The sequence below is a fragment of the Pseudophryne corroboree genome, chromosome 12, assembly GCF_028390025.1.
Source record: "Pseudophryne corroboree isolate aPseCor3 chromosome 12, aPseCor3.hap2, whole genome shotgun sequence".
Taxonomy (NCBI): domain Eukaryota; kingdom Metazoa; phylum Chordata; class Amphibia; order Anura; family Myobatrachidae; genus Pseudophryne; species Pseudophryne corroboree.
Genome location: NC_086455.1, coordinates 125,089,601 through 125,114,806, shown reverse-complemented (window position 1 = coordinate 125,114,806; position 25,206 = coordinate 125,089,601). Strand labels below are relative to the sequence as shown.

The following is a 25,206-nucleotide window of genomic DNA, read 5'->3' as shown; positions in this document are numbered from 1 at the left end:
CACAGCAAGGGGAATTACATTTATTTTTATTTTAGGGATAAAAAGCCTTCTAAGTGGATGTAACAATAAAACATACAACACTTCTTTGAAGACAATATAGCGGATACCAAACAACAGTAGGCTTGCAAGTGCTTACAATGCTATTATGTAACTTGTTAAAATAAGGTGAGAGACATATTTGTGGGTATTTCTGAAATCTATCCCATAAGGGAACTGTGCAGAGGGTATCCGGATGATAGGTCGACCGCATATGGTCAACATGCATTATGTCAACAAGTACAAAAGGTTGACATGGTCAAAGGGTCGACATGTAAAAGGTCGGCAGTGCTTCAGGTCGACAGGTATAAACGTTCAACAGGTTCATATTGTCGACATGACAGTGGTCGCAGGGCCGGTGCTAGGGTGTTCGGCATCCCCCTGCAAACTATAAATTTGCGCCTTCCCATATTCCTTTGGCGCGCGCTGGGAAAAGGGGTGTGGTCTGACAAGTAAGGGGCATGGCCACACAATAGTACACCCATTTAAAATTACACTACAATGTAGCACAATCTTATTCATCTTATACGAAATGCCCCACCCGTAGTAGTAGCGTCCTTATATGTAATGCACCCCAGTAGTAGTAGCGTCCTTATACGTACTAGTGTAGTCCCAGTAGTAGTAGCGTTGTTATACATAATCCCCTCCCCAGTGGTAGCAGTAGTGGCAGTGTCCTTATACTGAATGCCCCCCCAGTAGCAGTAGAGCCATTATACGTAATCCCCTCAGTAGTAGTAGCATCCTTATACGTAATGCCCCCTCAGTAGTAGTAGTAGCGTTGTTATACGTAATGCCCCCTCCCAGTAGTAGTAGTGTCCTTATACATAATGCCCCCCAGTAGTAGTAGCGTTCTTATATGTAGTGCACCCCCAGTAGTAGACGCATCCTTATACATAATGCCCCCCAGTAGTAGTAGCATCCTATATACATAATGCACCCCCAGTAGTAGTAGCGTCCTTATACGTAGTGCACCCCCAATAGTAGACGCATCATTATACGTAATGCCACCCCCAGTAGTAGTAGCGTCCTATATACATAATGCACCCCCAGTAGTAGTAGCGTCCTATATACATAATGCACCGCCAGTAGTAGTAGCGTTCTTATATGTAGTGCACCCCCAGTAGTAGACGCATCCTTATACGTAATGCCACCCCCAGTAGTAGTAGCGTCCTATATACATAATGCACCCCCAGTAGTAGTAGCGTTCTTATATGTAGTGCACCCCCAGTAGTAGACGCATCCTTATACGTAATGCCCCCCCCAGTAGTAGTAGCATCCTATATACATTATGCACCCCCAGTAGTAGTAGCGTTCTTATATGTAGTGCACTCCCAGTAGTAGACGCATCCTTATACGTAATGCCCCCCCCAGTAGTAGTAGCATCCTATATACATTATGCACCCCCAGTAGTAGTAGCGTTCTTATATGTAGTGCACTCCCAGTAGTAGACGCATCCTTATACGTAATGCCCCCCCCAGTAGTAGTAGCATCCTATATACATTATGCACCCCCAGTAGTAGTAGCGTTCTTATATGTAGTGCACTCCCAGTAGTAGACGCATCCTTATACGTAATGCCCCCCCCAGTAATAGTAGCGTCCTTATACGTAATTCCGCCCCTGTAGTAGTAGCGTCCTTACATGTAATGGCCCCCCCAGTAGTAGCATCCATAAAGCGCGCGCACACAGACATACCTCACACACACACACACACACACACACACACACACACACACACACAATTCATACATACACACCCACCATATACACAAACACACACACACACCCCCACCATGCACACATACATACATTTCTCTCTCACCCTCCACTTACCAAGTCTGGCTGGCCGTCACTGCAGTGCTTACTCTCATACTGCTCAGCTGCCTGGTCCCGTGTAGCCCCGCCCCGCTATCCAGTGCAGCTCCGCCCCTTGTGCTGTCGTAGCTCCACCCCCTTTTCAGGACCTGCACTGCACACAGCCGCTGTCACTGGTGATTGGGAGGGGGAAGTGGGCTTTTCATGCTGCCGCTGCCTGTCATACAGTGACAGGCACAGCAGCTGGCAGCAGCATCAGGGGGGACAGGACGGCGCAGCAGCAGGGAAGGGATGCAGAGCAGGAGGAGCGCCTCTCCGTCCCAGCGCCTCCCTGCACTGCATCCCTTCGCTGAACGGGTAGCGCCGGGCCTGAGTGGTCGACACACATATGGTCACCACAAGTTATTTTTTCATTTTTTTCTACTTTTTCTTAGCATCCATAAGGGATATTGGGGAATCTAGTACGATGGGCTACAGACGGGGTCCAAAGTAGTCGGTGCACTTTAAATTTCTTCACTGGGTTTGCTGGCTCCTCCCCTCTATGCCCCCTCCCACAGGCAGTTTAGAAAAAAGTGCCCTCAGGAGAGGATGCACATCTCTAAGCTCCAGAGAGTTTTCTTCAAATTCTTTTCAATGTTTGTTATTTTCGGTATGCTGTTTGGGCAATAGCATACCTGCTCCGTGGGGGACGGTCACCGGCCTTGCGAGGTGCAGAGCCGCTTCCCCGCTGCAGGAGTATCATCCTTAAGTGTTGGTGTTCAGCGGGGCACTGCGCCTTGGCTGTCACAACCACAGCACGCCGCACACCCCTAACACTGCCTGAAGGTGACGTCTGTGGTGAGTACAAACCGGAACCCCGCTACGGGGGTCCCCCGGTTCAAAGTGCGGCTGAACGTGGGTCCCCCGTGTACACTGGCTGACAATCGCTTGAACTAGCACTTTTGTTACGTTTTTGAACAAACGGGAGACAGTATAAATATTCAGTATAGCTTTGGTGCCATTGGAGGGGGCGGAGGACCCCTGGAATGAACACTGCCGATATGGCTGGCAGATGGCGTTCCGCCCAAATACGAATCTTTGACACTTCCATCATTGCCATGCGGCTTTGAGTGCCGCCTTGATGATTTATGTACGCCACTGTGGTGGCGTTGTCCGACTGTACTTTAACAGGCCTGTTCTGTACCAGAGGCAGGGCCAGTTCCATAGCATTAAACACTGCCCGCAACTCCAGAATGTTTATCGGGAGGAGATATTCCCCCCTATTCCACCGACCCTGAAGAGAGTGTTGCTGCAACACCGCGCCCCAACCCCACAGACTGGCATCCGTCGTTAGAAGGACCCAGTTGGAGATCCAGAAGTGACGACCCCTGCTCAATTGCTGGTCCTGTAGCAACCAGGTCAGTGACTGTCCAACCTCCGGAGTCAAGGAGATCATGTGAGTCCTGATTCGGTGAGGCAGAGTGGTCAGAATGGGGTAAAAATAAGAATTTACTCACCGGTAATTCTATTTCTCGTAGTCCGTAGTGGATGCTGGGAACTCCGTAAGGACCATGGGAATAGACGGGCTCCGCAGGAGACTGGGCACTCTAAGAAAGAATTAGCACTACTGGTGTGCACTGGCTCCTCCCTCTATGCCCCTCCTCCAGACCTCAGTTAGGAAAACTGTGCCCGGAAGAGCTGACACAACAAGGAAAGGATTTGGAATCCCGGGTAAGACTCATACCAGCCACACCAATCACACCGTACAACTCGTGATAACTATACCCAGTTAACAGTATGAATAACAACTGAGCCTCACTGAACAGATGGCTCAGAACAATAACCCTTTAGTTAGGCAATAACTATATACAAATATTGCAGATAATCCGCACTTGGGATGGGCGCCCAGCATCCACTACGGACTACGAGAAATAGAATTACCAGTGAGTAAATTCTTATTTTCTCTGACGTCCTAGTGGATGCTGGGAACTCCGTAAGGACCATGGGGATTATACCAAAGCTCCCAAACGGGCGGGAGAGTGCGGATGACTCTGCAGCACCGAATGAGCAAACTCAAGGTCCTCCCCAGCCAGGGTATCAAACTTGTAGAATTTTGCAAACGTGTTTGATCCCGACCAGGTAGCAGCTCGGCAAAGTTGTAAAGCCGAGACCCCTCGGGCAGCCGCCCAAGAAGAGCCCACCTTCCTCGTGGAATGGGCCTTCACTGATTTAGGATGCGGCAGTCCAGCCACAGAATGTGCAAGTTGAATCGTGGAGCAGATCCAGCGAGCAATAGTCTGCTTAGAAGCAGGAGCACCCAGCATGTTGGGTGCATGCAGGATAAACAGCGAGTCAGTCTTTCTGACTCTAGCCGTCCTGGAAACATAGATTTTCAGGGCCCGGACTACGTCCAGCAACTTGGAGGCCTCCAAGTCCCGAGTAGCCGCAGGCACCACAATAGGTTGGTTCAAATGAAACGCTGATACCACCTTAGGGAGGAATTGGGAACGCGTCCTCAATTCTGCTCTGTCCATATGGAAGATCAGATAGGGGCTTTTACAGGACAAAGCCGCCAATTCTGACACCCGCCTAGCCGAAGCCAAGGCCAAAAGCATGACCACTTTCCACGTGAGATATTTTAATTCCACGGTCTGAAGTGGCTCAAACTAATGTGATTTTAGGAAATCCAACACAACGTTGAGATCCCAAGGTGCCACCGGGGGCACAAAAGGGGGCTGAATGTGCAGCACTCCCTTAACAAACGTCTGAACTTCAGGCAGTGAAGCCAGTTCTTTTTGAAAGAAAATAGACAGGGCCGAAATCTGGACTTTAATGGTACCCAATTTTAGGCCCATAGTCACTCCTGACTTTAGGAAGTGCAGAAAACGACCCAGCTGAAATTCTTCTGTGGGGGCCTTCATAGCCTCACACCAAGCAACATATTTTCGCCATATGCGGTGATAATGCTTTCCTGTCACATCTTTCCTAGCTTTTATCAGCGTAGGAATGACTTCAACCGGAATGCCCTTTTCCATCAGGATCCGGCGTTCAACCGCCATGCCGTCAAACGCAGCCGCGGTAAGTCTTGGAACAGACAGGGCCCCTGCTGTAGCAGGTCCTGTCTGAGAGGCAGAGGCCAAGGGTCCTCTGAGATCATTTCTTGCAGTTCCGGGTACCAAGTCCTTCTTGGCCAATCCGGAACGATAAGTATAGTTCTTACTCCTCTCTTTCTTATTATCCTCAGCACCTTTGGTATGAGAGGAAGAGGAGGGAACACATAAACCGACTGGTACACCCACGGTGTCACTAGAGCGTCCACAGCTATTGCCTGAGGGTCCCTTGACCTGGCGCAATATCTTTTTAGCTTTTTGTTTAGGCGGGACGCCATCATGTCCACCTGTGGCCTTTCCCAACGGTTTACAATCAGTTGGAAGACTTCTGGATGAAGTCCCCACTCTCCCGGGTGGAGGTCGTGCCTGCTGAGGAAGTCTGCTTCCCAGTTGTCCACTCCCGGAATGAACACTGCTGACAGTGCTATCACGTGATTTTCCGCCCATCGGAGAATCCTTGTGGCTTCTGCCATCGCCATCCTGCTTCTTGTGCCGCCCTGTCGGTTTACATGGGCGACCGCCGTGATGTTGTCTGACTGAATCAGCACCGGCTGGTTTTGAAGCAGGGGTCTTGCCTGACTTAGGGCATTGTAAATGGCCCTTAGTTCCAGAATATTTATGTGTAGGGCAGCCTCCTGACTCGACCATTGTCCTTGGAAGTTTCTTCCCTGAGTGACTGCCCCCCAACCTCGGAGGCTTGCATCCGTGGTCACCAGGACCCAGTCCTGTATGCCGAATCTGCGGCCCTCTAGAAGATGAGCACTCTGCAGCCACCACAGCAGAGACACCCTGGCCCTCGGGGACAGGGTGATCAGCCGATGCATCTGAAGATGCGATCCGGACCACTTGTCTAACAGATCCCACTGAAAGATCCTTGCATGGAACCTGCCGAATGGAATTGCCTCGTAAGAAGCTACCATCTTTCCCAGGACTCGCGTGCAGTGATGCACCGACACCTGTTTTGGTTTCAGGAGGTCTCTGACCAGAGATGACAACTCCTTGGCCTTCTCCTCCGGGAGAAACACCTTCTTCTGTTCTGTGTCCAGAATCATACCCAGGAACAGCAGACGCGTCGTAGGAACCAGCTGCGACTTTGGAATATTCAGAATCCAGCCGTGCTGTTGTAGCACTTCCTGAGATAGTGCTACTCCGACCAACAACTGCTCCCTGGACCTCGCCTTTATAAGGAGATTGTCCAAGTATGGGATAATTATAACTCCCTTCTTTCGAAGGAGTATCATCATTTCGGCCATTACTTTGGTAAATACCCTCGGTGCCGTGGACAGACCAAACGGCAACGTCTGGAATTGGTAATGGCAGTCTTGTATCACAAAACGGAGGTATACCTGGTGAGGTGGGTAAATGGGGACATGCAGGTAAGCATCCTTGATGTCCAGTGATACCATGTAATCCCCTTCTTCCAGGCTTGCAATAACCGCCCTGAGCGATTCCATTTTGAACTTGAACCTCCTTATATAAGTGTTCAAGGATTTCAAATTTAGAATGGGTCTCACCGAACCGTCTGGTTTCGGTACCACAAACATTGTGGAATAGTAACCCCGTCCCTGTTGAAGGAGGGGAACTTTTATTATCACCTGCTGGAGGTACAGCTTGTGAATTGCCGCCAGCACTACCTCCCTGTCCGGGGGAGTGGCTGGCAAGGTTGATTTGAGGTAACGGCGAGGGGGAGACATCTCAAATTCCAGCTTGTATCCCTGAGATACCACTTGTAGAACCCAGGGATCCACCTGTGAGCGAACCCACCGGTCGCTGAAGTTCCGGAGACGGGCCCCCACCGCACCTGGCTCCACCAGTGGAGCCCCGGCGTCATGCGGTGGATTTAGTGGAAGCAGGGGAGGATTTTTGTTCTTGGGAACTGGCTGTATGGTGCAGCTTTTTCCCTCTACCCCTGCCTCTGGGCAGAAAGGACGCGCCTTTAACCCGCTTGCCTTTCTGGGGTCGAAAGGACTGTACCTGATAATACGGTGCTTTCTTAGGCTGTGAGGGAACCTGAGGTAAAAATGTCGACTTCCCAGCTGTTGCTGTGGAAACGAGGTCTGAGAGACCATCCACAAACAATTCCTCACCCTTGTAAGGCAAAACCTCCATGTGCCTTTTAGAATCCGCATCACCTGTCCACTGCCGAGTCCATAATACTCTCCTGGCAGAGATGGACATTGCATTTATTCTAGATGCCAGCCGGCAAATATCCCACTGTGCATCTCTCATAGATAAGACTACGTCTTTAATATGCTCTATAGTTAGCAATATAGTGTCCCTGTCAAGGGAATCAATGTTATCAGACAGGGAATCAGACCACGCTGCTGCAGCACTGCACATCCATGCTGAAGCAATAGCAGGTCTCAGTATAGTACCTGAGTGTGTATATACAGACTTCAGGATAGCCTCCTGCTTTCTATCCGCAGGCTCCTTTAAGGCGGCCGTATCCTGAGACGGCAGCGCCACCTTTTTTGACAAGCGTGTGAGCGCTTTATCCACCCTCGGGGATGTCTCCCAGCGTAACCTGTCCTCTGGCGGGAAAGGGTACGCCATCAGTAACTTTTTAGAAATCACTAGTTTCTTATCGGGGGAAGCCCACGCTTCTTCACACACTTCATTCAACTCATCTGATGGGGGAAAAACCACTGGTTGCTTTTTCTCCCCAAACATAATACCCTTTTTAGCGGTACCTGGGTTAATGTCAGAAATGTGCAACACATTTTTTATTGCCGTAATCATGCAACGGATGCCCCTTGTGGATTGTTTATATGTCTCATCCTCGTCGACACTGGAGTCAGACTCCGTGTCGACATCTGTGTCTGCCATCTGAGGTAGCGGGCGTTTTTGAGCCCCTGATGGCCTTTGAGACGCCTGGGCAGGCACTGGCTGAGAAGCCGGCTGTCCCACAGCTGTTATGTCATCGAACCTTTTATGTAAGGAGTTGACACTGTCGGTTAATACCTTCCACATATCCATCCACTCTGGTGTCGACCCCGCAGGGGGTGACATCACATTTATCGGCACCTGCTCCGCCTCCACATAAGCCTCCTCATCAAACATGTCGACACAGCCGTACCGACACACCGCGCACACACACACACACACACACACACACACACGGAATGCTCTGACTGAGGACAGGACCCCACAAAGTCCTTTGGGGAGACAGAGAGAGAGTATGCCAGCACACACCACAGCGCTATATAAACAGGGATTTACACTATTACAGAAAGTGATTTTCCCTATAGCAGCTATACAATACAGTTTTGCGCCTAAATTTAGTGCCCCCCCTCTCTTTTTTACCCTTTGAGCCTGGAAACTGCAGGGGAGAGCCTGGAGAGCTGTCTTCCAGCGGAGCTGTGAAGAGGAAATGGCGCCAGTGTGCTGAGGGAGATAGCCCCGCCCCTTTTTCGGCGGGCTTCTCCCGCTCTTTTATTAATATTATGGCAGGGGATTTTTACACATATATAGTTTATTAGACTATATTATGTGTTGTTTTGCCAATTTAAGGTACTCTAATTGCAGCCCAGGGCGCCCCCCCCAGCGCCCTGCACCCATCAGTGACCGGAGTATGTGGTGTGCATAGGGAGCAATGGCGCACAGCTGCAGTGCTGTGCGCTACCTTAATGAAGACCGGAGTCTTCAGCCGCCGATTTCCAGGACATTCTTCTTGCTTCTGGCTCTGCAAGGGGGACGGCGGCGCGGCTCCGGGACCGGACGACCGAGGCTGGGCCTGTGTTCGATCCCTCTGGAGCTAATGGTGTCCAGTAGCCTAGAAGCCCAAGCTAGCTGCAAGCAGGTAGGTTCGCTTCTCTCCCCTAAGTCCCTCGTAGCAGTGAGTCTGTTGCCAGCAGATCTCACTGAAAATAAAAAACCTAATAAATACTTTCTTTACTAGAGGCTCAGGAGAGCCCGTAGTGTGCAACCAGCTCGAGCCGGGCACAGATTCTAACTGAGGTCTGGAGGAGGGGCATAGAGGGAGGAGCCAGTGCACACCAGTAGTCCTAATTCTTTCTTAGAGTGCCCACAGTCTCCTGCGGAGCCCGTCTATTCCCATGGTCCTTACGGAGTTCCCAGCATCCACTAGGAGAAACTAATTTATTAACCTTCTGACGCTTGAACTTATCGGGTTTCTTAGAGGTATCTGGAGGTTCTGCGTCATCATCAATTTGAAGAAGCAGCCTGATAGCCTCCAAGAGGTCAGGAACATTCATTTGTGTAATAGATTCCCCATCAGACGCATCCGCATCAGTGTCTGAGGGGTCAGTATACGATGTATATGCCATCTTCATCAAATGAAGTATCCGAAATGTGTGTGGATTGTGTGGAAGTAATGGCCCACTTAGATGACCCCTTGGTCCTAGGTGGGCGAGGGTTAGGTTTTTGTTTAGCCAAAGACTAATTTAATTGCTGTAACTGAGTGGACAGGTTATCTGCACATGGTGGATTAACTGCAGGGACAATATGTGGCTGCAATGGCACAGGAGGTCCCACAGGGGGCACAAGTCTAGTTACTAGCGTAGTCAGTAAATTAGAAAAAGCAGCCCAAGGTGGGTCTTGGTTCGCCACCAGTGCTGCAGACTGACTGAGGGGTATAGAACCCCCGGTACCTGAACCCTCAGCTGCAGTGTTTTCCTCCGAGCAATCCGTGGCATAAGCACTGCATGGCACAGAATCAGCCCTGGATCTACCGCCCTGTTTAGCAGACATTATTTGGCAGCGTAACCTTAGGGCGTAAGAGTACAATATAACCAGACAAAGTACCCGCCAGAAACCCACTGTATAGTGTGACTGCAAAGCAGAGCACAGAGAATTTAAGAGGTATATGGTGACTGAAACACACAGAGAAAAATACCAAAGTAGTATATCCTGTGAACATATATATATATATATATATATATATATATATATATATATATATATGTATATATAATAACCCTGATGTACTTAGCCCCTCTCAGGGTACAGAATATAGGGATAGCAATATGTGTGGGATACACGGAATCGAGATCGCACAGCAGCTATTGGCACACACAGTCACATGTACAATGCAGACGTTATTACAAAACAACAATAAAACTGCACTGGACTAGCAAGACTAAGTAACTGGACCACTGAGTAAAGCTATGTATATATACAGATATAACAATGCACAGTAGATACTGGATGTATATCACGGGATACTTGTACTAAATATCCCTGTAGTTATGCACTTGTTCTTAGCTAACACTTTCTAAATGACATGTAGAATACTTAAGTGTCCTGTAAAAGCACAGCGCTGATGAGGCAGGCGGCATTACAGAGGAGACATTGCCCAGCAGTCCCAGAATCAGCGCAGCTGTGGTGTAATGGCGCCCAAACGCTGACAGAGAGTGAGGGAGAAGAGAGATGCAGCTCCAGGGCGGGAACATTTGCAGTAAATGGTGCCTGGGGCTGGGGGAGGGGCTACAGGTCAGAGCCTTATCCCCTCTGCTGGACTTCACCACCGGGTACTGCGGGGCATATTGTAAACGGATTTTAAGAAATCCGACCTGTGCCCCTTGCCCTGGTGGTCTAGTGGGGTCCCTGTACGGCAGGGGTGGGGAACCTTTTTCCTAATAAGGGCCATTTGGATATTTATAAAATCCTTCGGGGGCCATACAAAAATGATCAACTTAAAAAATAGCCTGCCCCCATTAGATATGACCCCTAGTAGCGCCGCTTACACACACACATTAAAAGAAAGAAAAAACGCAATACTCAACAGCCACGCTCCTGCTTCCGGACCCATGCCCTCTGCCTTGCGGTCCGTCTCCGGAGACCGTGCCGGATCGCGATTTCATCGGGTCCCACCTGGGGGACCCTCTTATCTCCACCCTATGATGCGGCAACGCGATTCAGGGGAGCAGCAACGGTGAGTGTGCCTGACTGAACTGGAGCCCCTCCGCTGTAAGTACCCGGCAACCAGGGCGCGGGAGTATACAGCGCCGCTGGGGGAGGTGAGGGAGCCGCAGCACGATATGTCAGACTGACATATAGCACTTTTAAGTGCCTGTGCTGCGGCCCTTGAAGTCTTCTTTCTTCAAAAAAAAGTAATTTTCAGGGCTGCCTAGCGCAGCCCTGCCTGTTATCTGCCTGCACTGCAAGTACTAACTTACAAACTGAGCTCCAGTGCATGGAGGAGGGGATATAGAGGAGGCGGCGCTATGCATCCTGGGAACAGTCAAAGCTTTTAGTCTGTTGGTGCCTCGGATCAAGATCCAACTCTACACCCCGATGTAATTCCCTGTGGAATCACAGTGTACCCCGATGCAGAAAAAAAAAAGCTAAGTGCTTGATTGGGTATCATGGTCATTCCTACCTTCTCAACTCGTTGAACAGTTTTAATACATGTCCCATGATTTTATATAATCTTTAGTTATTTTCTCCTAGACCTTACAGTGAGGGCGCAGGCTAAATGTAAACATGCCAGGGTTGCTGTAATAGTGACTGCATTAATATTATAAATATGGATTGGGCAGAATACACCAGAAGTATTCATCAGTATAGAACTATCCTAATGCAAGAGCTGTTCTTCTGTGTCCAGACTTGGTCCCTATCAGAGAAAGACAACAACAGGATCAGAGGTGAAACATAACAAAGCTCGTGTTGTACCTGGTCGGTGGTTTCAGCTTTGCTAATATGGTGAAAGACGGCCAATGCGCGGCTGCGGCCAAGTTGGAGAAGTTTGCCCGCCAGTCTACCACCCAGCCGGCGCCGTCATCTCCTAAATCGTCCCCTCCTGCCCGCCCTGATCCCCCAGCTTAGGCTACCTCAGATGCGGCTATGCAGCCCTCTGTTCCATCCATTCAGCAGGTATTGGAGGCTATAGCGGCTAGCGAACAACGTTTGTTGGACAAAATGGAGAAGGTGCAGTGCGATCTTTCTTTATTGCGTCAGGATGTCCAACGTATACGGGAGAGAGTGGGTGAGGCCGAGACGCGGGTCTCTAACCTGGAGGACCTCTGCGGCCCCCTGAAGCAATCGGCGGTTTCCCAGCAGGTCTCAACGATGCAAACCAAGTTTCTGGATATGGAGGGGTGCGTCCGTAGAAATAATGTGCGGTTCGTGGGCCTGCCTGAAAGAGAAGAGGGGGCACATCCTGAAGATTTCTTGGAGTCATGGCTCAAGGAGGCATATGGTGCGGAATCCTTCACCTCCCAGTTTGCGGTGGAACGGGCTCACAGAGTACCTTTCCGGCCTTTACCCCCTGGTGCCCCACCACGAACTTTCATCGCCAAATTCTTGCATTACAAAGACCGGGACTCCGTGCTGCTTCTGGGCCGCACGAAGGGCCCCCTGCTTCGGAATGGAGTCCGGGTGTCGGCACTCCCAGACTTTGCAGCGGACGTCCAGAAAGACTGGGCCCAGTTCCTGCTATCAAGCGGCGTCTTCGTGACTTGAATCTTCCCTACTCGATGTTGTTCCCCTCCAGGCTGCGTGTGGTGGCGGACGGGGAGATTAAGTTCTTCAGTTCTCCAAGGGAGGCGGCGACCTGGCTGGACAGATATGCTCCAGGCGTCCGTCAACTAGCTGCGGACTGATATCCTGTTCCCCCCTCCTACATGGGCCTCAAACATGCAAGTTTATGTCCGGGGAGCACCCTCTAGTTTTGTTGGTTCTGGACTTTGTTGCGTAGCGTTATATACACTTAGGGTTCTGTTTTTACACTGGGACTCTAGGTCTTTATGCTACGCATAGGTTTGCCGTAGGCACTTGGATCTCCAGGGTTGGGTTTTGTTAGGGATATGTGTATGCCACTGTTTGGGAAGGTATACGGGGAGGGGGGTTGGAATTTTGGTATTTTGGGTATTGTTTGTTTCTATGTGGGATTAGTTTTTCTTTCTTTAGTTTATTGTTTTCTAGATTTCAATTTTTTTTCTATGTGAGGTACTGATGTGTTGTTTTGACCGGCTAGGCTCGCGATCTGCGGACGGCAGGGTATGCAGGATAATGCTTTATATGGGCGGGCAGGTGCGCAGACAACTTTGATTGCGGGGTCACTTATCCACCCTGCGAGGTATATATGTGGTGTGTCCCAGATGGCCGTACAGACGTCATGCCTGCCTTAAAATCTTTGGCGTGGAATGTCCGGGGTATCAACAATAAAGTAAAGCGATCCCTGGTACTTAAAATGATTAAGAAATACGACCCGGACATTGTCCGAGTGAGACTCATTTAGAGGGAATAGACTGCTGTCGCTCCGCAGACCTTGGGTGGGATGGGCGTATCATTCCTCTCACTCCTCCTTTTCCCGGGGGGTGTCAGTCATGATAAAAAGAACTGTCCAGTTTGAATTGCTTACGGTAAATACTGACCCCTATGGTAGGTTTGTGTTCCTCGAATGCAAATTGAATTCCTGTCATTACTTCCTGCTATCAGTGTATATTCCTCCACCTTTCTCATATGACGTATTGCAGAAAGCCACCTCATTTATTGCCTCTTCCCCCCATGCCCCTGTTATTTGCTTGGGGGACTTTAATAACGTGTTGGACGTCTCCCTGGATAGGTGGAGGTCCCCCTCAGCTCCCGGGGTAGGGGGTACCCAATCTAAATTTGCAGACTTTCTGAGTAATATGCAGTGGGTGGACGCTTGGAGGGTACGGCATCCAGCACTTAGGCAGTTCTCGTGCTTCTCTGGCACACATGGCTCATTTTCCAGAATCGACCTGGCCCTGGTCTCCCCTGAGCTTCTGCCCAGAATCTTAGATGTTCACTATGAGGCGCGGGGGTGTCCGACCACTCGCCCTTGATGTTATCTTTGGAGGTGGAGTGCCAGAGGGGACAGTCGTATTGGAAGTTACATCCATCCTGGTTAGCTCAGTTGGGCGACTGTTCGGACCTGACAACAAAGTGGGAGGTTTTTTTTGCGGATAATGTGAGCTCGGCCCCGGCTCCTGTCATTTGGGACTCCTTTAAAGCCTTTTTACGTGGTACACTGATTGGTAAAATTGCTGCACACAAATTGTCATGTAGGGAGAAGGAGAGGACACTTGAATCTGAGTTTAGGGACCTCGAGATCCGTTATTTGGCAGAGGGCACCTCTGCACTTAAATCGCAATGGCTGACGGCTCAGGCGGCATGGCTGGCCCATCTCTCAGATAAAAACGCGCGCTCCCTTTTGTTTCGGGCCACTAATTTGTACATGCAGGTGGATAGACCGGGAAGTTTGTTAGCCCCTTTAGTACACTACGACCGGCCCGGGTCTACGGTTGTGCAGATGTCTGGTCCTGATGGCTCCATTGTAGACAACACCCCAGACATTGCACGGCTGTTCCTTTCATATTACAGGGATCTGTATGAGTCTCGGCTGACGCACTCCGCGGCAGACTTGGACATATACTTGAATAATGTACCCCTCTCCAGACTCTCCTCTGAGGCTAGTCATTTTCTGGAATCACCTCTGACTTTGGAGGAGGTGACCGCGGCAGTGGGTTTGTTCCCCAGTGGTAAGTCTCCGGGTTGTGATGGCATCCCCACTGAGCTGTATAAAACACACATAGAGTTCTTTGGCCCTAAGTTGCTTACTATGTTTACGGATACGTTTGCTACTAATCAACTTCCTCCCTCAATGTCCGAGACTGTTATTATAGTACTACCAAAGCCCGGCAAGGACCCCAGACTCTTGGAGTCCTATAGGCCGATCTGCCTCATTCCTACTGATGCTAAGATCCTGGCAAAGATTCTGGCGGTTCGGCTTAACTCGGTTATTAAGTCCATAATACATCAGGATCAATCTGGCTTTATGCCAGGCATGTCAACGTCTATTAATTTGCGTAGGCTGTATACTATACTGCAGGCTCCGCATGCCTTCCCCTCGGACTCGGTCGCGGTCTCCTTGGACGCGGCTAAGGTGTTCGATAGCGTTGAATGGTCCTACCTGTGGGGAGTTATGAAATGTATGGGCTTTGGCCCTAACTTTATACAATGGATCAGACTGCTATATCAAAATCCGTGTGCCAGGATCTTGGTAAATGGTTACATTTCGTCCTCCTTTACCCTGTCTCGGGGTACTAGACAAGGGTGCCCCCTCTCCCCTGCCCTGTTTGCTATAGCTATAGAGCCTCTGGCCTGCCTGATTAGGACACACCCGGACATTGGGGGAATCACTACGGGCCCTTGTGTTGACAAGATCGCCCTTTATGCGGATGACCTGCTGTTATTCCTACATGATTATGCTGTCGATATGCCTACTTTGCTGCAGGTCATTGAGGAATTCGGCGGCTTTTCTGGTCTCCATATCAACTGGCCCAAGTAATTTATTATGCCCGCCATTGGTCCTCCTCCCCGGGTCCCGAAGCTCTCCCTGCCGCTATGCTGGACAGATGAGTTTAAATATCTTGGAATTCAGGTCACAAATAACCCTTCTGATTTTATACCCCTGAATCTGGACCCACTGACGCAACTGATTATAAGCAAGTCGAGAGCTTGGTGCAAACTTCCGCTGACAGTGACTGGAAGGGTTAATCTCATAAAAATGATAATTCTACCCAAAGTATTATACATTGTTTTGCAATCCCCGGTATATATCTTCCCGGCATTCTTTAGGAAACTGAATGGTATACTATCATCCCTGATCTGGGCCAACAAAAGGCCTAGGATAGGGCTGAACACCCTCAATAGGCTGAAAGCTGATGGAGGTTTAGCCTTACCCAACTTCCAAATGTACTACTTTGCGTCTCAGTTATCACATCTTAGCACCTGGATACAGGGCGGGGATGCCGGCACTTTGCAATGGGCGTTTCTCCAGTGCTATTATCCGGGCCTCTCTCCAGTGCAGGTTTTGCTGAGTGGGAATGTTTCTCGGTACTCTCCCCCTATTGTCTTCCAGGCCATGAAGATCTGGCTCGCTCTGAGAACTCTGCTTGGGTTTGATGGCTTGGACCCGGATACTCCCCTATGGCGCTCTACTTCACTACCCGAGCTGGGGGCTCTCGAGAGCGGGGTGGTGTGGGTTCCGTACTCCATTGTCTCCATATACCAATTGTACAGTGATGGTACGCTGAAATCGTTTCAGCAATTAAAGGAGGAATTTGGTATACCTAATTCTTATTTTTTTAGATTCCTACAACTCCGACACGCCTTGCAGTCACAATTTCGGGACTCACCCCTGGCGCTCCTTCATTTCCCCATAAAGACCTTTTTAAGCTCGTTGGGGCGGGTTAAGGTGATTTCTTTTACCTACTCGTACCTATTAAAAATACTTCATGCAGACCCTCTTTCGGGACTCCGTGTGCGCATTGAGAGTGTGATCTGGGCCCCATAGGCGAGGAGGACTGGGAGCTTGCCCTGGAATACCCGGGTATGGCGACTAAGTCACTCCGATTTCAACAAATACAGCTCTTTATTTTGCACAGATCCTATATGACACCGGCTCGGTTGGCCAGATATGGGGCTGGCAATACAGCTGTTTGCCCTAAATGTGGGGCCGATGGGGGATCCTTTTGGCACCTTGTGTGGGAGTGTCCGTCCATTCAGGAGTTTTGGTCTGGGGTCAGGTCGATTCTGGAGCGCATGGGGATGCCTAGGAGTATGTTGACTTCGAGATTCTGTATATTAGGAATGGGGGGTTCTGCTTCGGGGTCCAGGTGGGAGGGCCTTTATGCTCATAGTATTTGTGCAATGGCTAAAGTGTGCATTGCGCGGACATGGATGGCCCCGCGCTGCCCTTCTGTTTCAGCCTTTAAGGCTCTGGTTAATGACACTCTCCTTAAAGACCGCTATATATACATGAAAAATAATGCCATTTCTAAATATGAGAAAATATGGTCCCCTTGGATTACTTCTGTATACTACTCTCCCGCCCTTGCGCTATGAGAAGCACTGCGCGCAGGTAGCGGTGTGCGTCCTGGGTTCAGGCAAGGCCAGGTCGTGATATTAATCTTTACTCCATATACCTCAGTTATTTTATTGTAATACTGCTTTTTGATTTTCTCTCTTTCTCTCTCTCTCTTCCTTTCCTATTTTTTTTTGTTCTAGAAGTTTCTGTAGGCTATGCTACGGCCTACTAGTTGGAGTTGTAATTGCTAAATAACTGGGGAGAAAATTAAAAATGTTTAATAATAAGATTTTACTCACCGGTAAATCTATTTCTCGTAGTCCGTAGTGGATGCTGGGACTCCGTAAGGACCATGGTGAATAGCGGGCTCCGCAGGAGACTGGGCACATCTAAGAAAGATTTAGGACTACCTGGTGTGCACTGGCTCCTCCCACTATGACCCTCCTCCAGACCTCAGTTAGGATACTGTGCCCGGAAGAGCTGACACAATAGGGAAGGATTTTGACTCCCGGGTAAGACTCATACCAGCCACACCAATCACACCGTATAACTCGTGATATTATACCCAGTTAACAGTATGAATACAACTGAGCATCTCAACAGATGGCTCAACAAGAACCCGTTTAGTTAACAATAACTATATACAAGTAATGCAGACAGTCCGCACTTGGGACGGGCGCCCAGCATCCACTACGGACTACGAGAAATAGATTTACCGGTGAGTAAAATCTTATTTTCTCTGACGTCCTAAGTGGATGCTGGGACTCCGTAAGGACCATGGGGACTATACCAAAGCTCCCAAACGGGCGGGAGAGTGCGGACGACTCTGCAGCACCGAACGAGAGAACTCAAGGTCCTCCTCAGCCAGGGTATCAAATTTGTAGAATTTTGCAAACGTGTTTGCTCCTGACCAAGTAGCAGCTCGGCAAAGTTGTAAAGCCGAGACCCCTCGGGCAGCCGCCCAAGATGAGCCCACCTTCCTCGTGGAATGGGCCTTCACCGATTTAGGATGCGGCAGTCCAGCCGCAGAATGCGCCAGCTGAATTGTGCTACAAATCCAGCGAGCAATTGTCTGCTTAGAAGCAGGAGCACCCATCTTGTTGGGTGCATACAGGATAAATAGCGAGTCAGTTTTCCTGACTCCAGCCGTCCTGGAAACATAAATTTTCAAGGCCCTGACTACGTCCAGTAACTTGGAATCCTCCAAGTCCCTAGTAGCCGCAGGCACTACAATAGGTTGGTTCAAGTGAAAAGCTGACACCACCTTAGGGAGAAACTGGGGACGAGTCCTCAATTCCGCCTTATCCATATGGAAAATCAGATAAGGGCTTTTACATGACAAAGCCGCCAATTCTGATACACGCCTGGCCGAAGCCAAGGCCAATAACATGACCACTTTCCACGGGAGATATTTTAAATCCACGGTTTTTAGTGGCTCAAACCAATGTGATTTTAGGAAACTCAACACCACGTTGAGATCCCAAGGTGCCACTGGAGGCACAAAAGGGGGCTGAATATGCAGCACTCCTTTTACAAATGTCTGAACTTCAGGTAGTGAAGCTAGTTCTTTCTGGAAGAAAATTGACAGAGCCGAGATCTGTACCTTAATGGAGCCTAATTTTAGGCCCATAGTCACTCCTGCTTGTAGGAAGTGTAGAAATCGACCCAGTTGAAATTCCTCTGTTGGGGCCTTTCTGGCCTCACACCAAGCAACATATTTCCGCCATATGCGGTGATAATGTTTTGCAGTTACATCTTTCTTGGCTTTAATCAGCGTAGGAATGACTTCCTCCGGAATGCCCTTTTCCTTTAGGATCCGGCGTTCAACCGCCATGCCGTCAAACGCAGCCGCGGTAAGTCTTGGAACAGACAGGGCCCCTGCTGTAGCAGGTCCTGTCTGAGCGGCAGAGGCCATGGGTCCTCTGAGATTAACTCTTGAAGTTCCGGGTACCAAGACCTTCTTGGCCAATCTGGAACAATGAGTATAGTTCTTACTCCTCTTTTCCTTATTATCCTCAGTACCTTGGGTATGAGAGGAAGAGGAGGGAACACATAAACCGACCGGTACACCCACGGTGTGACTAGAGCGTCCACAGCTATCGCCTGAGGGTCCCTTGACCTGGCGCAATATTTTTCTAGTTTTTTGTTTAGGCGGGACGCCATCATGTCCACCTGTGGCTTTTCCCAATGGTTTACTATCTGTTGGAAGACTTCTGGATGAAGTCCCCACTCTCCCGGGTGGAGGTCGTGTCTGCTGAGGAAGTCCGCTTCCCAGTTGTCCACTCCCGGAATGAACACTGCTGACAGTGCTAACACGTGATTTTCCGCCCATCGGAGAATCCTTGTGGCTTCTGCCATCGCCGCCCTGCTTCTTGTGCCGCCCTGTCGGTTTACATGGGCGACCGCCGTGATGTTGTCTGACTGGATCAGAACCGGTTGGTTTTGAAGCAGGGCCTTTGCCTGACTCAGGGCATTGTAAATGGCCCTCAGTTCCAGAACATTTATGTGTAGGGAAGTCTCCTGACTTGTCCAAAGTCCTTGGAAGTTTCTTCCCAGCGTGACTTCCCCCCAGCCCCGAAGGCTGGCCTCCGTGGTCACCAAGACCCAGTCCTGTATGCCGAATCTGCGGCCCTCCACGAGATGAGCACTCTGCAGCCACCACAAGAGAGACACCCTGGTCCTTGGAGACAGGGTTATCAGCCGATGCATTTGAAGATGCGATCCGGACCATTGGTCCAAGAGGTCCCACTGAAATATTCTGGCATGGAACCTGCCGAATGGGATTGCTTCGTAGGAAGCCACCATCTTTCCCAGGACTCGCGTGCAGTGATGCACCGACACCTGTTTTGGTTTTAGGAGGCCTCTGACTAGAGACGACAGCTCCTTGGCTTTCTCCTCTGGGAGAAACACTTTTTTCTGGACTGTGTCCAGAATCATTCCCAGGAACAGTAGACGTGTCGCAGGAACCAGCTGTGACTTTGGAATATTCAGAATCCAACCATGCTGGAGTAGCACCTCTTGAGATAGTGCTACGCCCACTAGCAACTGTTCTCTGGAACTCGCTTTTATCAGGAGATCGTCCAAGTATGGGATAATTAAAACTCCCTTTTTTCGAAGGAGTATCATCATTTCGGCCATTACCTTGGTAAATACCCTCGGTGCCGTGGACAGGCCAAACGGCAACGTCTGGAATTGGTAATGACAATCCTGTACCACAAATCTGAGGTACTCCTGGTGAGGATGGTAAATGGGGACATGTAGGTAAGCATCCTTGATGTCCAGAGATACCATGTAATCCCCCTCTTCCAGGCTTGCAATAACCGCCCTGAGCGATTCCATCTTGAACCTGAATTTTTTTATATATGTGTTCAAGGATTTTAAATTTAAAATGGGTCTCACCGAACCGTCCGGTTTCGGTACCACAAACATTGTGGAATAGTAATCCCGTCCTTGTTGAAGTAGGGGTACTTTGACTATCACCTGCTGGGAATACAGCTTGCGAATGGCCTCTAACACAGCCTCCCTGTCTGAGGGAGTCGTTGGTAAGGCAGATTTGAGGAAACGGCGGGGGGGTAATGTCCCGAATTCCAGCTTGTACCCCTGAGATACCACTTGAAGGATCCAGGGATCTACTTGTGAGCGAGCCCACTGATTGCTGAAGTTTTTGAGACGGGCCCCCACCGTACCTGGCACCGCCTGTTGAGCCCCAGCGTCATGCGGCGGACTTAGCAGATGAAGCGGGGGAGGACTTTTGTTCCTGGGAAATGGCTGAATGCTGCAGCTTTTTCCCTCTACCTTGGCAGAAAGGACGCGCCTCTACCTCGCCTGCTCTTTTGGGGACGAAAGGACTGCACCTGATAATACGGTGTTTTCTTTGGTTGTGAGGGGACATGTGGTAAAAAAGCTGACTTCCCAGCCGTTGCTGTGGACACTAGGTCCGAAAGACCACCCCCGAACAACTCCTCGCCCTTGTAAGGCAAAACTTCTGTGCCTTTTAGAATCTGCATCCCCTGTCCACTGCCGGGTCCATAACCCTCTCCTGGCAGAAATGGACAGTGCACTGATTTTAGATGCCAGCCGGCAAATATCCCTCTGTGCATCTCTTATGTAAAAGACTGCGTCTTTAATATGCTCTATGTTAAGCAATATAGTGTCCCTGTCTAGGGTGTCAATGTTTTCTGACAGGGATTCTGACCACGCAGCTGCAGCACTGCACATCCAGGCTGAAGCAATAGCTGGTCGCAGTATAACACCAGTGTGTGTATATATAGCCTTCAGGAGAGCCTCCTGCTTTCTATCCGCAGGTTCATTTAGGGCGGCCGTATCCGGAGACGGTAGTGCCACCTTTTTTGATAGACGTGTAAGCGCTTTATCCACCCTAGGTGGTGTTTCCAAACGTGACCTATCCTCTGGCGGGAAAGGGTACGCCATTAGTAATTTCTTTGAAATCACCAATTTTCTATCGGGGGAAGCCCACGCTACCTCACACACCTCATTTAATTCTTCAGAAGGGGGAAAGACTACAGGTAGTTTTTTCTCCCCAAACATAATACCCTTTTTTGTGGTACCTTGGGTTACATCAGAAATGTGTAAAACATTTTTCATTGCCTCAATCATATAACGAGTGGCCCTAGTGGACATTACATTTGCGTCATCGTCGTCGACACTGGTATCAGTATCCGTGTCGACATCCGTGTCTGCTATCTGAGGTAGCGGGCGCTTTAGAGCCCCGGGTGGCCTTTGAGACGCCTGGACAGGCACGAGCTGAGAAGCCGGCTGTCCCGCATTTGGCATGTCGTCAAATTTTTTATGTAAGGAGTCGACTCTTTCGCGTAATTCCTTCCACAAGTCCATCCACTCAGGTGTCTGCCCCGCAGGGGGTGACATCACATTTACAGGCATCTGCTCCTCCTCCACATCAGCCTCCTCATCAAACATGTCGACACAGCCGTACCGACACACCGCACACACACAGGGAATGCTCTGATAGAAGACAGGACCCCACAAAGCCCTTTGGGGAGACAGAGTGAGAGTATGCCAGCACACACCAGAGCGCTATATAATACAGGGATTAACTAAATTATATCCCCTTATTGCTGCTGTATATGTATATTGCGCCTAAATTTAGTGCCCCCCCTCTCTTTTTTACCCTTTCTGTAGTGTAGTCTGCAGGGGAGAGCCAGGGAGCTTCCTTCCAGCGGAGCTGTGAGGGAGAAATGGCGCCAGTGTGCTGAGGGAGATAGCTCCGCCCCTTTTTCGGCTGACTTTTCTCCCGCTGTTTTTTGTATTCTGGCAGGGGTAATTATCACATATATAGCCCCTGGGGCTATATATTGTGATATATTTGCCAGCCAAGGTGTATTTATTGCTGCTCAGGGCGCCCCCCCCCTAGCGCCCTGCACCCTCAGTGACCGAAGTGTGTATGAGGAGCAATGGCGCACAGCTGCAGTGCTGTGCGCTACCTTGGAGAAGACTGATGTCTTCAGCCGCCGATTTTCCGGACTCTTCTTGCTTCTGGCTCTGTAAGGGGTCGGCGGCGCGGCTCCGGGACCGAACATCAATGGCCGGTTCCATGCGGTCGATCCCTCTGGAGCTAATGGTGTCCAGTAGCCTAAGAAGCCCAAACTACCCACACTTAGGTAGGTTCGCTTCTTCTCCCCTTAGTCCCTCGTTGCAGTGAGCCTGTTGCCAGCAGGTCTCACTGTAAAATAAAAAACCTAAATTATACTTTCTATCTAGGAGCTCAGGAGAGCCCCTAGTGTGCATCCAGCTCGAGCCGGGCACAGGATTCTAACTGAGGTCTGGAGGAGGGTCATAGTGGGAGGAGCCAGTGCACACCAGGTAGTCCTAAATCTTTCGATGTGCCCAGTCTCCTGCGGAGCCCGCTATTCCCCATGGTCCTTACGGAGTCCCAGCATCCACTTAGGACGTCAGAGAAATGTGATTTATGACCTGTTTACGGACATTAGATTGGTAATAATATGGGAGTAATTGTACATGTGACGTAATGTATCATGCTTTTGGAGTTTACACAAGCTATAAACTGTTGCATTGCTTATCCTGTATTATCCGATTTCCCATGTCTAATGCTATGTCTGTATTGGTGATCCTTTTTCGAGTAAACAAACTCTATTTAAAAAAAAAAAAAACATAAGAAAGCTATAGCCATTCAGGGTCAACAGGTTTTTCTAAAATTGCCAACACACTTGTGGATTCAGTTGTTGTTCATCTGGAATGGAAACTCAATGGGCCTGTGTCCAAACATAATCAGATACTGGCGTTCAATGGTCAGGCCAAGTAGCACAGTCAGTTGATGATGATTGCATACCAACAAAAACTGCAGTCATAGGGGTAATTCACACCTGATCATAGTAGTAATTTTGTTAGCAGTTGGGCAAAACCATGTGCACTGCAGTTGGGGCAGATGTAACATGTGCAAAGAGAGTTAGATTTGGGTGGGTTATTTTGTTTCTGAGCAGAGTAAATGCTGGCTGCTTTATTTTTACACTGCAATTTAGATTTCAGTTTGAACACCCCCCACCCAAATCTAACTCTCTCTGCACATGTTATATCTGCCCCCCCCTGCAGTGCACATCAGACCTGACCGTAGATATGCTAAATTTAGCACATCTGCGATCAGTCACACAGACATGCGGGGGGACGTCCAGCACAGGGCTAGTCCGCCCCGCATGTCAGGCCCGAGCACCCCTCCCCCCCCACACAAGTACAAAAGCTCTTTTGTACTTGAAGAGTAGCTCCCTGCCAGAGCAGCTCCTGCGCGCTGGCAGGGAGCTACTCGTCGCTGCTAGGGTCGCAGCGGCCAAGTGTCACAGATACCGCGGCCCGCCCCCACATGGTCCAGGCACGCCTACGTTGCCCGGACTGCGCCACTAAATCGGTCGCCAAACGCCGACGGCCCGCCCCCTTCCCACCTAGGGAATACCTCTGCCTGTCAATCAGACAGAGGCGATCGCAGGGCTGAGGTGGCCGTCGGCTGTCTGGCATGCACCGGCGCACTTCAGACCTGATCTCTGCTTTGACCAATCCGGTCTGAATTAGGCCCATGGTTTTGCCCAACTGCTAACAAATTTGCTGCTACGCTCAGGTCTGAATTACCGCCATAGGCCAGATGCATTTTCTGGCATTCTCCATAACATCATATTGATGTGCATATCTGGTTGTTTTATTCCCATACTGGAAGCAAGATCTGTGTCCATCTCCTTACATGCGGGGGGAACAGTCTGGATGCGGCCACAATGTGTAAGGTCGCGCACTGCAGCCAGTGTGTGTGCAGACCAGATGGACGCGGCCGCTGTGTACAGACACGCGGCTGCCTCCATCTCTGAATCAGCTCCTGAGATCACTATCAGGCATAGAAGTAGTTTATGGCCACATACACTGCAACACCCGAACAACTACCCTTCTTAGTTTGTATGATCATCATAATACCATAAGACATTAGAGAAAATTACATCAATTGTAGGACCGATAACAGAGCTGTAAAGGAGAACAATAGTCAAAGTTTATGTCCTCCAACCTCTGGCTTGGGAGGATGACGGAAAACAAACCAATGTGAGCGGTGGAATACTACTTGAAGCAGTGAGTAACAAAATGATTAAAGGCATAGACACTCACCTTGCAGGAGACTGTCCCATATACCTGCCACGTGTCGCTATCATCACCCTTGTCATACTGAGTGGAATTCACTTTCTCTGTGATGTATACTTCAATCTGAGCTTTACCCTTCTGTTTGCTGGTCCTCCATGCTGGGGATTTATAACCTTCGCTCAAAGAGGTGCTGCTTACATTATCAGGCAGTGAAAGCAAGTCTGTATTCACGGGAGAGCCCAGGGGACAAGCCTGAGTTATCAGAAAAGGAAGCTGCGTGAGCTTGGATGAAATATCTGCTTCTGTGTTCAGTCCGGAATTGATAAACAGCATTATATCGGATAAAAGGGCGAATGCTTCCGAGATGCTGTTTATATTTATAAGTGGTGGAGGAGGAGTCAGTGACTGCTCTACTAGAGGGAGACACACATAGATGAAGTTGCCATTTTGAATGGCCAGGACAGGCCAGAGTTTGCCTTCAGAAACAGTCAAGGAGTACACGTTTGTTTTATTGATTCTGGAACAATTATCTCTGTATTCCACAAACTGTTTATTCTCTTCCGTCAATCCCAGTTCATGGAGCAAGGCTTTTAAGAGGTCTTCATTATCGGGGAAGTTCACATAGCTCGACCTGTTGAAGGCCTTGGCTCGTTTTTCTACTGTAGGGTAATGTCTGCAAGTCATAAAAATACAGCATTAAATAATATGCATTATTTTAATGCCACACGTACTAGCATAGCATTATAGGGATGTCTTTTTTGGGGCAGGGGGGTGAGAGTTGGGGTACCCTTTGGAAGCACTACACAACTACACTACACAAGCTCAGGTTGTGTCCTGATTTAGGGTTTCACAATTCTGGGAGGT

General features: G+C 49.5%; 1 protein-coding gene across 4 annotated transcripts in view; it reads right to left on the bottom strand.

Moving 5' to 3' along the window:
* The window catches only part of AP5M1 (adaptor related protein complex 5 subunit mu 1), an 82,726-nt gene that overhangs the window by 39,041 nt on the left and 18,479 nt on the right, over nt 1-25,206 (bottom strand). For all 4 annotated transcript variants that reach the window (XM_063947981.1, XM_063947980.1, XM_063947979.1 and 1 more), the window contains exon 3: nt 24,370-25,015. In XM_063947981.1, coding sequence (XP_063804051.1) covers nt 24,370-25,015 — 646 coding nt within the window. The remainder of the gene's footprint in view (nt 1-24,369; nt 25,016-25,206) is intronic.